At 54.4% G+C, this 13742-nt stretch overlaps 1 protein-coding gene across 1 annotated transcript in view; it reads left to right on the top strand.

Moving 5' to 3' along the window:
• Positions 1-13333, top strand: part of RASA3 (RAS p21 protein activator 3) — a 14185-nt gene extending 852 nt beyond the window's left edge. Inside the window, exons 2-4 of the mRNA XM_011933936.1 lie at positions 3397-3500; positions 9816-9999; positions 11717-13333. Coding sequence (XP_011789326.1) covers positions 3397-3500; positions 9816-9999; positions 11717-11792 — 364 coding nt within the window. The 3' untranslated portion in view covers positions 11793-13333. The remainder of the gene's footprint in view (positions 1-3396; positions 3501-9815; positions 10000-11716) is intronic.
• Positions 13334-13742: the final 409 nt, after the last annotated feature.

The raw sequence follows: 13742 nt of genomic DNA, 5'->3' as shown, positions 1-13742 counted from the left end.
GTGCCTCAGCGCCCGGCGTGTGCCCCGTGCAGGAAGTGTGGCCAAGGGGCCGAGTAGGGAGGGACCCGTGGACGGCGCATGTCTGCCTGTAAGCCGCAGATAAACGAGGCTGTACTCGCCTCGTCCCAGGAGCCTCCCACCCGAGGGTGCCTCCCACCCGAGGGGCATCTGGGCCCAGTCTCTCGAAGGCTCTGTGCAGACTCGGTGCTACAGGCCTTCGAGGGTCCTCCTGAGGCCCTGCCCTGGGGGAGTGGGAGGTCAGGGTGAAGGGGGGCCCCCAGGCCGCGGCCATCCTGCTGCTCTGAGAGGAGCGTGGGAGTAAGCCCCTCCCTGAAAGCTTCATCTGGCCTAGGACACCCACCTTGATTCCGTGTGACGCAGCAGCCCCTTGTCTTCCCGGGCGCTCGTCAGCTGGGCCCCCCGTCAGCTGGGCCTCTGGCAGTTCCGCAGAGACTAGGGTCTTGTCTGCTGGTCCTAGAAGGAGGCCGGGGTGCCCGGCGTCCCCGGTTATGCTCCATGAGATGCACCTCACTCTTGTCCTGGCCACATGATGGCCTCACGTAAGGGCCCTGCAGGGGATGAGCTGTGCTCCACACTGGGCCACTGTTCAATCGCCCCACAGCCTCCAAGGTGGGACCTTAGATCCTGCTTCGTGGACACAGAGGCTGAAGCTCAGGAGGAAGGTCTGGCTGCCACCCAGGCATGCGTGGCCACCGCCCCAGGAACCCCGGGAGAGGCCAGCGCTCTCCTGTATCCTCGAATCCCGGGAGAGCGCCAAGCACTGCAGCCTGGGGAGGAGAGGAAACCTGGCCCATCCTCAGCTGCAGCCGACCCTGCAGGGGACAGAGCCCCAGGAGGCTTCCTTCCAGGCCATTTCTCTCCATGAGAAAACGTCTGCTGAATTTGCTCGCTGCCTTGGCAGATCTGTGGGTCCCAAGAGTCTCCAGCCGCCGAGACCGGACAGCTCGGGAGCCTCCCCTGTCTCGCACACCCACAGCCGGCCTCAGCTCTCCCAGCTCGGGGATGCTTTTTTAGTTTTATGTTTTTGAGATGGGATCTCGTTCTGTCGCCCAGGCTGGAGTGCAGTGGTGCAATCTCAGGCCTCCACCTCCCGGGTGAAGCCATCCTCCCACCTCAGCCTCCCAGGTACCTGGGACTACAGCTGTGCTCCACCACTCCAGGCTAATTGTTTTAAGGTTTTTTGTAGAAACGAGGTTTCACCACATTGCCCAGACTGGTCTCAAACTTCTGGGCTCAAGCAATCCTCCCACATCACCTTCGAGTAGCTGGGACTACAGCAGGCGCCACCACGCCCAGCTCACTCAATTTTGTTTTTTGTAGAGACGGGGTCTCACTCTGTTGTCCAGATCTCACTGTAAGGGTCTCCCGGTGTTGCCCAGGGTGGTCTTGTCTCAAACTCCTGGGCTTAAGCGATCCTTCTGTCTTGGCCTCCCAGAGTGCTGGGATTACCGACATGAACCCCCTGACTGGCCAGGAACATGTTTTAATGTCAGTCACTTCATCTTCTTCTTTGCTTTTTTTTTTTTTTTGATGACAAATGCATTTCATTATTTATTTAGATGTTTAAGCTCTCACCACTAAGTTTTTACAAACTGTTGAAGACTGACAAATTATTTCTCACACGGAAGTATAACCGCCCATCCCCAGACAGCATAAATATGTGGTTGAACTAACATGAATAAATGACACCATTTTATCAATTACATAATGAAACAAATGACCAAGTATCCAAATACTGAGCTACTTAGCTCAAAAGACATATACAATATTGGACGTCTGTTCAGTTCATTGGCAGAAACCCACTTCTTTTTTTGCAAGAGAGGTTGGGAAGAAAAGGGAAAAGCTACCACATTTCAAACAAAAATAAGTTGGTAAAACAATTTCTAATCAGTATGGAAAAAATTACAGAAGCGTCAGAAATTTTATGATTTAAGAATTGTTTTAGCTATGATAAGAAGCATTTCTGCCTTTTAAAAAGTATTTACTAAATTAAAGAGCATATTTCACACGTTCTGCACAAGGCAGAATTTGCTAAAAATAATTAACAGCCCCACGGATTCCTCTCAGGCCCTCCCTGTTGGTTGCACCTGAGCGCCCTGTGTCTGAAGCCATCAAAGACGTGCTTCTGTACAATGTAGATTTTCTTTTCTTTTTTTTTTTTTATGGAATCTCACTCTGTTGCCCAGGCTGGAGTGCAGTGGTGTGATCTCAGCTCACTGCAACCTCCACCTCCCGGGTTCAAACAATTCTCCTTTCTCAGCCTCCCGAGTAGCTGGGATTATAAGTGTGCGCCACCACACCCGGCTAATTTTTATATTTTTAGTAGAGACAGAGTCTCACCATGTTGGCCAGGATGGTCTTGAACTCCTGACTTCAGATGATCCACCCGCCTCGGCCTCCCAAAAGTGCGGGGATTACAGGCGTGAGCCACTGCACCCGGCTTTGGAGGTTTTTCATAATAAGACAATTAAGGTTTATTAAAAGACATGAGGCCGGGCTCGGTGGCTCACGCCTGTAATCCCAGCACTTTGGTAGGTCGAGGCAGGTGGATCACCTGAGGTCAGGAGTTCGAGACCAGCCTGGCCAACATGGTGAAACCCCATCTCCACTAGAAATACAAAAACTAGCCAGCATGGTGGCGGGGGCCTATAATCCCAGCTACTCGGGAGGCTGAGGCAGGAGAATCTCTTAAAACTGGAAAGCAGAGGTTTCAGTGAGCTGAGATTGCGCCACTGCACTCCAGCCTGACGTGTGCTGGTATGAACGTAGGAGAAGCGGACATAGAGTGAGCAGGGACATAACCGCACAGCCTCCTTCCGTGTTTGAAATGACTGAAGGAATAAACCACATGAGGTCTGGAGTGTTCATAGTTCCTGGGAATTTAGTTCTGTATGATACTAAAAACGTACAAGTATTACGCTGGGGATGTTGGCACCTAATCTTCCTAAATTTCTTATGTATTGAGAAGATTCTGGAGTAGGAATAGATTTAAACAAGACATAACTCAGTACTGCGTGATTTCAGGAAGGGTCAGTCAGTACAAACGGTAAGCACATTTTAAGTACTGAACAGCGAGGATCTTTTGCCGAGTGTCCAAACAGGCTGATGGTAACTGAAGCAGAGGTTGCCAGTTCGTTCCGGCTTGCGGCCGGCCTGGTGACACAGCTGTCCGTGCTGCTGTGGACACCACTAGACTTGCTCAGCAAGCCAGCACGCTAGCTGTGTACAGACGGACGGCAAAGAGGTCCTGTCTCGAGTTTCACTTCCAACATTATCGTCTTCTTTCTTCAGTGACATTTTAAAAATTAATGTCATTATTAAAAGCATCGTTTAAATAAGTGTTTTTATCTTTCTGTTCTTGATGTGTCTGGACAGCGGCCTCCCAGCCAACATCCAGCTGGACATTGACGGGGACCGTGAGACAGAGCGTATCTACTCCCTCTTCAACTCGTACATGAGCAAGCTGGAGAAGATGCAGGGTGAGTCTGCCCGGCACACCAATCCGTGCAGCGAGGGGATGCCTGGCAAGGCCCCGGCCACAGGAGCATGCTGCGGGGTGAAAACCTGTGGTCTGAGCCTCTCGTGTAGTGTGGGCTACATGTAGTTGTGTTTGTAGCACGGATGGATGGATGCGAAAAGCTTTTTGCAGGGTAGGCAGCTATTTGGGGGACAGTTACCTTGATAACAGGTTCTATAGATAATTTTTAGATGGAATTTAACTTGTAACCTCTGTACTGCCAGATTTATTTAGAGGACCCTATTTTTTCATTCCTTTGTGTTTTCCAGAGGGACAAGTGCATGTGTGTGGACACATATGTTGAGTGTGCATGCATGTGTGCGGACCCATACAAGATGTGCGCATGTGTCTGGCATGTATGAGCTTGTGACTGTGTGGACATGTGTGAGTGTGCATGAATGTGTGGACACGTGAGTGTGAATGTGGACACGTGAGTGTGCATATGTGGACGTGTGTGAGCATGCATGAATGTGTGGACACGTATGTGCATCAATGTGTGGACACGTGAGTGCATGAATGTGTGGACACGTGAGTGTGAATGTGGACACGTGAGTGTGCATATGTGGCCGTGTGTGAGCATGAATGTGTGGACACGTATGTGCATCAATGTGTGGACACGTGTGTGAGTGCATGAATGTGTGGACATGTGTCAGTGTGTGTGAATGTGTGGACATGTGTGTGAGTGCGTGAATGTGTGGACATGTGTTTGTGCATGAATGTGTGGACATGTGTGAGCATGTGTGAATGTGGACATGTGTGAGTGTGCATTAGTATATGGACATGTGTGAGTGTGCGTGAATGTGTGGACATGTGTGTGTGTGAATGTGGACATGGGAGTGTGCATGAACGTGTGGACGTGTGAGCATGCGTGAATGTGTGGACACAACATGAGCATGCATGAGTATGTGGACAGGTGTTAGAGTGCATGAGTGTGTGGACACGACGTATAAGTGTGCATGAATGTGGACATGTGTGAGTGTGCATGAATATGTGGATGTGTGAGTGTGCATGAATGTGGACACGTGTGTGAGTGCATGAATGGATGTGTGTGAGTGTGTGGGAATGTGTGGACACGTTTGAGCATGTGCGACTGTGTGGACACGACGTATGAGCGTGTGTGAATGTGTGGACACATGAACGTGCGTGCATTTGTGCATGTGTGGAAATATGTGGGCACGTGTGTAAGTGCATGCATGTCTTTGGGCACGTGTTTGAGCATGCATCTATGTGTGTGCACACATGCTATCTGATTCTGTAAAGCAATTCAGTGTTACAGATAATGATACTGTATATAGATTTGAAACAGTGCCAGGCACACCGTGTGTTTCCAGTTTATTTGCAGTATCATTTTCTGTGACATCGAATTGCTTTACAGAATTGAAATAGCAATCCAGGTAAGCCCAATTAGACAACATAGGGACAGTGGTTTGAGGTCTGTAATTCAGGAGAGGCAGAGACAAGAAGAGCCCACGGCGGGGGGCGGGGGCGCGAAGCAGCTGCGTTTGTTTCTATGCTGGGGTCTGGTAGAACTCAGATCTGCTCTTGGAGATCATATGACAGGGCCCTTGAGTCCCACTCAGAACGGAAATGGAGCAGAATGTGCCTGAAGTTGTGCCTGTTAGATTGTCTTCTTTTCATTCCCCTGATTTAACCCAGAAGTGTCAAGTGTACCTTGGCCTGGAAACACAAGTCCTGCCTGAGTGTCCGTGCACCTGCCCATCTGTGAGCTTGGCCACGCCTGTTCTCCAGCCCCACATGCCCTGGGTGTACGTGGTTCCAGGCATACACACACACACAGGCATGTACACATGGATGCATAGCCATGTACACACACGTTCCCAGCCATACATGCATGAAATGAACACACAGGTACATATGTGTGCAGACAAGCAAGGCAACAATACCTGCACACACGTGCAATTGAACACAACACGCTCACATGTGCAGACCCATGTGCAGGCATGCACACACATTCTCAGACAACCACACACATACGCACTCGTGGGCCACCACCAACCACAGCGTCTTCTCCCCAGCAAGTGTGCCAGGTGCTGTCCCTGGGTCTGAGGTCCCTCCAGGTGCTGTCCCGGGTCTGAGGTCCCTGGATACTGTGCAGATGGCACAAGGCCTCAGGGTGGCCAAGACAGTGGATCAGGCATCAGCTCGCCTCTTCCCAGCCCTCTCATAGCAGGAACCAACACAGTGGAGGCCAGAGTCGAGGAGCCTTGGAGAGGGTGAGGTCATCACACACAAGACCGAGGTTCTGAAAGATGCTGACCAGGCCCTCCATGATCAGCTTGCTGCATGCACTGCTCTCCAACCTTGCTCAGCCCCTCCCAGGCCATGCACCCCACACCATAGCTCCAGCTCTTCCTTCCTCTGCCGGGAACAGCCTTGCACATCAGTCTGGCAGACCCTGTTTACCTTGGAAGTGTCCTCCCCCAGGCGCTTCCCAGCCTCCCCATCCCCGCAGCCTAGTGTATTAGTTCTCACGTTGCTGTGAAGAGCTACCTGAGCCTGGGTAATTTATAAGGAAAAGGAGATTGATTGACTCACAGTTCTGCAGGCTGTACGGGAAGCATGGTTGGGGAGCCTCAAGAAACTTTCAGTCATGGTGGGAGGGCAAAGGGGAAGGAAGGAGGCACCTCCTGCGTGATGGGGGCAGGTGCCACACACGTCCAGACAACCAGACCTCGTGAGAACTCACTGTTACGAGAACAGCAATGGGGAAGTCCACCCCCATGATCCCCTCACCTCCCCCCAGGCCCTCCTCCAACACTCGGGCTTCCAGTCTGACCTGAGATTTGGGTGGGGACACACATCCAAACCAAGTCACCTGGGATCACCTGTGTCACCAAAGCCACAACCATCTCCCATCTCCTCAGCTTCCCCATGCAATGACCTTCCTGGGCCTGGCACAGAGGAAGTGCCTAGCACCTGGGTGGGTGTGCTGGACACATGGCCGGGCAGGCAGCTGAGTGGGTGAGTAGGTGGGTGGATGGACCAATAGGTGAGTGATGGGTGGATGGACCAATGGGTGAGTGATGGGTGGATGGACAGATGGATGGGTAGATGGGTGGATGGACGGATGGGTGAGTGATGGGTGGATGGAGCGATGGACAAATGATGGGTGGATTAACAGATGGTTGAGTGATGGGTGGATGGACAGATGGGTGAGTGATGGGTGGAGGGACGGATGGGTGAGTGATGAGTGGATTGACAGATGGGCGAGTATGATGGTTGAGTAATGGATAGATGGACAGATGGGTGGATGGACCGATGGATAAGTGGTGGGTGGATGGACGGATGGATAAGTGATGGGTGGAGGTACGGATGGGTGAGAGATGGGTGGATTGACAGATGGGTGAGGGATTGGTGGATGGACAATGGACAGATGGAAACAGGTCCCACATACTCTCTATGAGGCTTCACAGCACATCAGCATGGTTGGAAGCCTCAGTCCAGGGACCTCGCCTCTCAGGGCACTGAGTCCCTCCTCTGTGGTGGTCAAGCCTCGGCTGGAATCTCAGTGCATCCTTGAGGCGGATGGTTTGTTGTCGGAGAGTTCTAATGACTTCCCATCACTTGGTCCACGGGTTTCTTTCCACCCAGTGCAACAGGACCTTTCTGCTGGCCGTGGGCTGAGGAGTGCTGTGCCAGGGCGCCTGTGCGGGAGGCAGACAGTCACTGTCCCCTCCCCATCCCACACGTGGTGTGGCCTCTCCCCTGGCCAACCTCCCTTGGGCACACTCTAGTTCTTTATGTTGTCCTGAAGTTTGGTGACAGAGTGGCACCCAGTCCTGCAGGTGAGGCTCCATGGCACGGCGTGGTGGGGTCCCGTGCAGAGGGCTGGCCGTGGCCTTGGGCCGTGCCACTGTGATTTTGCAGACGGTCTGGAAGGCGGCGGCAGGAGTGGGAAGGGCTCTGCTCTGGGGGCCAGCAGGTCGCTGTGACCAAGTTGTGTCCTGGGACAAGCCACTCGTTACTTCATCTACAGGACAGGCATATGCCCTTGGTTAGAGATTTGGGGAAGATTGGAGTGGCTTACACACAGCCTGGAGCGTGGCGGCTCATCGCAGCTGTCACGTAAATGCTCTTTTCACTGACACCTTGTTATGCTTTGGTCAGATAAAGGGCCAGTCTTCACAGGCCACGGCCTCATAATTAACTGCAGAATGCAGCTTAGTGCTGTCGTCCTGTGTCTGGGGGAGCCTGGGGCTGCGCCTAGCAGTGGGGTCTGCTGTGGTGGTTGTGCCTCAGGCCATCCTCCCCGTGGCTTTTGGTGTCCCAGCTGTGCGGATGCCATGTCTTCCCGGGTCCGGCTCATGCTTAGACAAGCACTTGGATCTGTCCCTGGGGGCCATGGATGCTCAGTCAGCACAAACCCATCAGCTGATCCATTTTCTTCTCCACAACTTCACATCTAGATGATGCGACCATTCGTAAAAATGTAGCAGGTGCTTTGCTGAAGTCCGCGCACACACATGCTGCTCTGAGCTTTCCCTAAACCCTCCGTTTTAAACCTTATCATACAAAGAGGAACTACAGATTCCTTACTGTGATTTTTTTCTAGTTATTGCCAGTTTTATTTCTTAATCAGTATTCCAGCTGAGAATTTTGCGTCTGATACATGCTCCACGGACTCCTTCTGGGTGAGAGCAGCACTCTGATGGCCCTGCCCCCTTCAGGGTCCTTCTTCCCTCGTCTTGAAGAATGGCACGTGTTCATGGCTGAATAGCTCTATGGCCTGGCTTGTAGGGCTTAAGACACTGCAGCCTGCCTTCATTTCATCCTGTTTTCTCTGTCTCCTGGTTCCATCTGGCAGTCCCCGGCTGGACGGTTCCTTCTCTGCTCCCAGCTATGGCTGAGATGGTTCGTCAAGTCCATGGCTCAGCCCCACACTTGTCTCCTTATCAGACGGCCACACGGCCACTTGCTTAGTGGTCTGTTCCAAACACACTTTCTCATTTTTTTGAGATATGGGGAGGCTGGAATTTTGATTCTCAAATCCTTTAACTCAACCAACTCTTTGAGTTCTGGTTCCTTTTTGCTCAACAATTCCACCTTCAAATCATCTCTCTTCTCCCATTTTGCTGTCAGTGATCAGGAGGACCCAAGCCGCTCCCCCAGCATTTTGCTTAGAAAGCTCCTCAGTTACGTGTCTGATGTCATCACTCTCAAGTTCCACCCTCCCAGAACACGAGGTTGTGAACACAGGTCCACTTTGTCATGGCGTTTTCTCCGCTGTCCAGTAGCACGGCCGTGCTTTCTATCTGAGAGGTTGTTAGAACAGCCTTTGCCACCCATGCTCGTGCCACCATTCCGTTCAGGGTTACGTAGACATCCCCTAAGACAGGCCTTCTCTGCAGCTCTCCTCCTCTCCCGAGCCCCCAGCTTTGCCCTTCAAGGGCATTCACGCCAGCCAAGCCGCTTCCAGCATGCACCCCCAAACCCCTGCAGCCTTCGCCCAGCACCCGGTTCCAAAGCCAGTCCACATTTGAAGGTACTTGTTACAGCAGCAGCTCCTTCTCAGTCCCAAGTTCTCAGTCAGTTTGGGCTGCAATAAAATTGTACCATAGGCTGGGTGGTTACAGACAGCAGGAATTCACTTCCCAGCATGAAGGCTGAGAAACTCAAGATCAGGGCGTAGTGACGCTGGTTTCGCTGCGGACCCTCTTCTGGGCTACAGCCTGCCAGCGTCTCATCATGTCCTCACGTGTGGAAGGGGCGAGCCAGCTTCCTCGGCGTCTTTTATAGGGGCGCCCGTCCCCTGCCCAAGGGTTCCACCGTCACGCCTCATCCCCTCCCGAGGGCCTCACCTCCAGACGCCAACCCTTGAGGGTTAGAATTTCAACCCATGGATCTGGGGGCACATTCATTCCATCGAGATGGGCACAGCTGCAGGGCATTGGTGCTGGCTGTGGGGGTGCGTGCCCAGGCGCTGTGAGCAGCGAGGCAGAGACGTGCCTGGTTCAGGTGTTCGGACTCAGGTGGCGCAGGGCCCTGCCCCGGCTCAGGGGTTCCATGGCCGTCCGCGGGGGACGAGGCCCCAGAATGGCCTTCAGTGCAGTGACGTGGTCCGTGAGGATGGCGGCTGCCGCGGGAATGGTTTCGGTGTCCGTCTGCGTTTACGAGCGGCGGCCCTTTCTAGAGGAGCTTGCGTTGGAAGGACGTGTGCTGTGGGTGGGGCCTGCAGTGACGCAGCTGTGTGGAGACGGGGCCGGTGGCCGCCGGACCCTGGGCTGCTGCCCTGCGCTGACCCCACCGTCCTCCACAGAGGCCTGTGGGAGCAAATCCGTGTACGACGGCCCGGAGCAGGAGGAGTATTCGACGTTCGTCATTGACGACCCCCAGGAGACTTACAAGACGCTGAAGCAGGTCATCGCTGGCGTCGGGGCTTTGGAGCAGGAGCACGCCCAGTATAAGAGGGACAAGTTCAAGAAGACGAAATACGGAAGCCAGTACGTGCCACTCCCGTGCCTGCCCTGCACAGCCAGCGTGGTGGGCGGGAGGGTGCGGTGGGTGGGGCTGCAGGGAGCTCCCTGGGTGAGGCCGCCTGTGCACAGGTGTCCGCCTGGCGAGGAGAATCCCAGCTGCACCCGGCTGGCACCTGGCGGTGGTCAGTGGACGTGGCCCAGCGCTGCTGGTCCCTCCTTCGGAGCAGGTGCTGCCTTTGGTCTCCAGGACCCCAGCCAAGGTCCGGGGTGCCTCCCTCGCCTGCTGCCTCCCAGCCTCTCTGCTATGCTGGCCTCACGTGCTCTGGCAGTCTCTAGGCCCAGCCCTTGTTCTGCCTTGGCTGAGTGGCACACCCTCTGCCATCTCTCCAGGCCACCCATGGTGTCCAGGAGTAGGGCCAGCTCTGGACGAAACCCACTCTTGTCTCACGAGGCAGGTGCGGCGAGGTTGAGTACGTTCAGCCGAGTCACAGGCTGCAGGCTACGTGGTGCTTAGCTAAGCTCCACTCCCCCTCAGTCCATGGAACAGAGGGTTGTAAGACCCTCCTGAATTGCTGGAAGATTGACTTAAACTATGTAAAGTGCTAGACTGGCTCTTGGCCTGGAGTGAGCAGGTGTGTCTGCGTCACTCTCTCCATCCAGTGGGTACCCAGGGTCCACCATGGCAGAACCCACCACACAGGCTTGTTCAGGGGTGGGTAAGCCCGAAAGCCCTGTGTAGCTGTACAGCCTCCTCCTCACTTCCACCCTCCTGCTCGCTCCTCTCTTCTGTCCTCCCTCCCTTCCATCCTCCCTCTCTCCTCCTCCACCCTTCTCCTTCTCCTCCCTCCCTCCCTTCCTTCTTAACCCTTCCTTCCTTCCACCATGCGGGTCTGGTCTGGGAAGGGCAGTGGTGAGGCTCCAGGAGAATGACAGGTCCCTGTGGCTCTGACTTGGACCGAGTTGCTCAGGGGACTGAGCCTGCAGCACCTCCTGAGTGCTGTGACTTCACCTCTGACATCAATCATATCAGATCCCTCTCGACATTCTTCTGGGGAGACAGCCCCGTTTGCCTTCCAAATATATTGCCTCGTTGATACCATCAGGTCTATCAACCTCATGGCCGAAAGCCAGCAGGTTGAAAAATGCGTGAAGCATGATGTTGTTTGTTGTAGCAGAAGGTGCACACGAGGCACACATGGTGCAAGATGCACAGACACGGGAGAAGGTGCACACACGGAGGAGGTGCACACGGGAGGAGGCGCACGTGGGAGGAGGCGGACACACGTGGGAGGAAGTGGACCCAACACGTGGGAGGAAATGGACCCAACACGTGGGAGGAGGTGCCCACGCCTGCTGAGTGTCCCAGCGCAGGCGGACAGATCTGTGTCCCTGGAGTGCGTGCTCCACACACGTGAGCAGTCTCTGCAGTGCGGATGTGCACATTCTGCGCATGTGCCACGGAGTCTACGTGTTCCACGTGTGCGCATGTATTTGTGCTACACACGTGCTGCAGGAAGAGATGTGCACATGCGCTTCCACGCCTGCCCCCCGTGCACACATCAGAGGCTCCGCGGGTGCCTCCGGGGCACTGTGGTCCCTTTGGCACCTCTGCGATTCTGTTTTTTGCGTGGATTGCAGGGCGAGTGGTCACATTTAGGAACAGGAAAAGCTCCCGTGGCACATGGGTGAGCGCCAGGCAGCGGGGGCTGTGCCTCATTCCCTCCCCCGTCCCCCTTTTCAGGGAGCACCCCATTGGAGACAAGAGCTTCCAGAACTACATCCGGCAGCAGTCCGAGACCTCCACTCATTCCATTTAAAGTCTGCGGGACGCGCCCAGTGGCGCCAGTGAGCTGCCCGTGCAGAGCCGCAGCCTTTGGGAGGGAGAAGAGAAGGAAAAGCACAGCCAGCACATGAGACGCAGCCGCCCGGCCCATGGACAAGTGGTGCTGGGGCTTCCCTCTCCCAGAACCGCCGCCACGGCCACCACACCCCCAGCAGAAAGCCCGCCTGGCCTGGTGGACCGTGTCATCCTTTGGTTCTATGCTTTTGGCTCTTTGTGTGTGGGGTTCTGGGGATCAGCTGAAGGATCAGGAAGTGGGGGCTGTGCTGTAGCCGCAGCCGGCCTCAGGGAGCCGTGGTCCGTCCAGTCGGCTGTGACCTGCACCTCTGGCCGTGTGTGCGTCTGTCTCACGTGCACGTCTGTCTTGCGTGCACGGTGCGGGTGGCACCGGGCTCTGTGGCTCTGTGCCCGGGGGCCTGCTGGCCCTGTCTTGGCTTTCGGCTTCATCACATTGGGACGTTCAGAGCATTACTCTCCCGCTGTGCCTGCTGTCCAGGCGGCGTGGGAGGCGGCCTCCCTGTTCACTTTTGAGGTTTGTTCGATTCCTGGCTGAAGGGTCAGTTTTGTGGCTGGGAGGCGCAGAACTACACGGAAATCCCAGTCTGAGGATGTCCTTGGTGCTTGGGGGATACGGGTTCTGTCCACAGAGTCCCCTGGAGGGAAAAGTGGGCTCCAGCTTCTCCAGGTGTTTGCAGAGCCCACAGTTGAAGCCCCCATTGTTTTGCTGTTCAGTGGGGTTTAAAATCAGAATTAACATTGGCCACCCCCTGTGGAAGTTTGAAGATTTTTAAAATAGAAATGTGCATTTTTCAAACTGTTTTTCTTTATGTTTTTTAAGGACCATTTTTAATTAGCTCTTTGATACAAAGTAATTCAGAACATCAAAACCTATATCCACGAAAGGGAAGGCTGCCGGGAAGGCAAATGGAACAGGAATGGAGCCTGTCTCAGGAAGGCCAGCTGCAGGTCCTCAAGAAAATCAAAGAAGGGAAGAAATTCTGAGTTTGAGGTACAGGGGCGTCAGGGGTGCAGACGTCCCTCCAGGGCCCGTGGCCAGTGTTGCACCTGCGTCGCGAACCCCCAGATGCTGTGCAGGGCAGGGGCGGGGCTGCTGTTTTATTGGGGAGGGGAGCATCCTAAAAATGGGTTCCAGGCAGACCCCTCCAGACCTCACACTGCCGAGGAGGCCTTTCCCACAGGGCATCCTCCCGGGATGCAGGCGGCAGGTGTGTGGGAAGCGCCGTTTGAATACACAGCACGACGTATCCTTGCACTGACTTCTCCGGGTTCTTGTTTGAAAATACTGTAGTTCAGACTCTTCATCTCGATGGCAGATATGAACTTTGTTGTCACAAAACTAGTGGAGGAAAATGTTGTAAAAATAGACTTTTGGACACACAGCTGTTGGGGCTGCAATTTTTACCATGGATTTATAACTTAACATTTCTGTTTATAAAATACTAGTGATTTGCAATGTATTTTACTGGCCAATTAAAACAGATGTTTTATTCTTTCTGAGGACTGCCTTGGTTTTCCAGGGGTACCCCCTGGGAATTGCACATGTGGGCATTGGTGGGGGTACAGGGAGGAGGGTGGCATCTGGGGAGCAGGATGACATTGCTGATGCCAAGTGACGTCCCTGGTGATGGGTGACGCTGCTCTGACAGGTGACATCGCTGGTGACACCCCAATGACAGGCTCCGATGACAGGTGACATCGCTGGTGACAGTTGGCATCTCTGGTGATGGACGGCGCTGCTCTGACAGTGGCATTCACCTGTGTTGCCTCGGGTGGGAGTCTGGCCCCGTGATACCCTCAGGAAGGGTGTGGGGTCACACAGTGCTGAGGGCTGAGGGTCGAGTGCTGCCAGGGGCCGTGGGGTGCGGCTGGAGATGGTGTCCACACAGGGAGTGCTGGGCAGACAGAC

Source organism: Colobus angolensis, unplaced genomic scaffold (genome assembly GCF_000951035.1).
Source record: "Colobus angolensis palliatus isolate OR3802 unplaced genomic scaffold, Cang.pa_1.0 Scaffold13, whole genome shotgun sequence".
Lineage (NCBI taxonomy): Eukaryota > Metazoa > Chordata > Mammalia > Primates > Cercopithecidae > Colobus > Colobus angolensis.
This window is presented reverse-complemented; position numbering and strand designations above follow the sequence as displayed.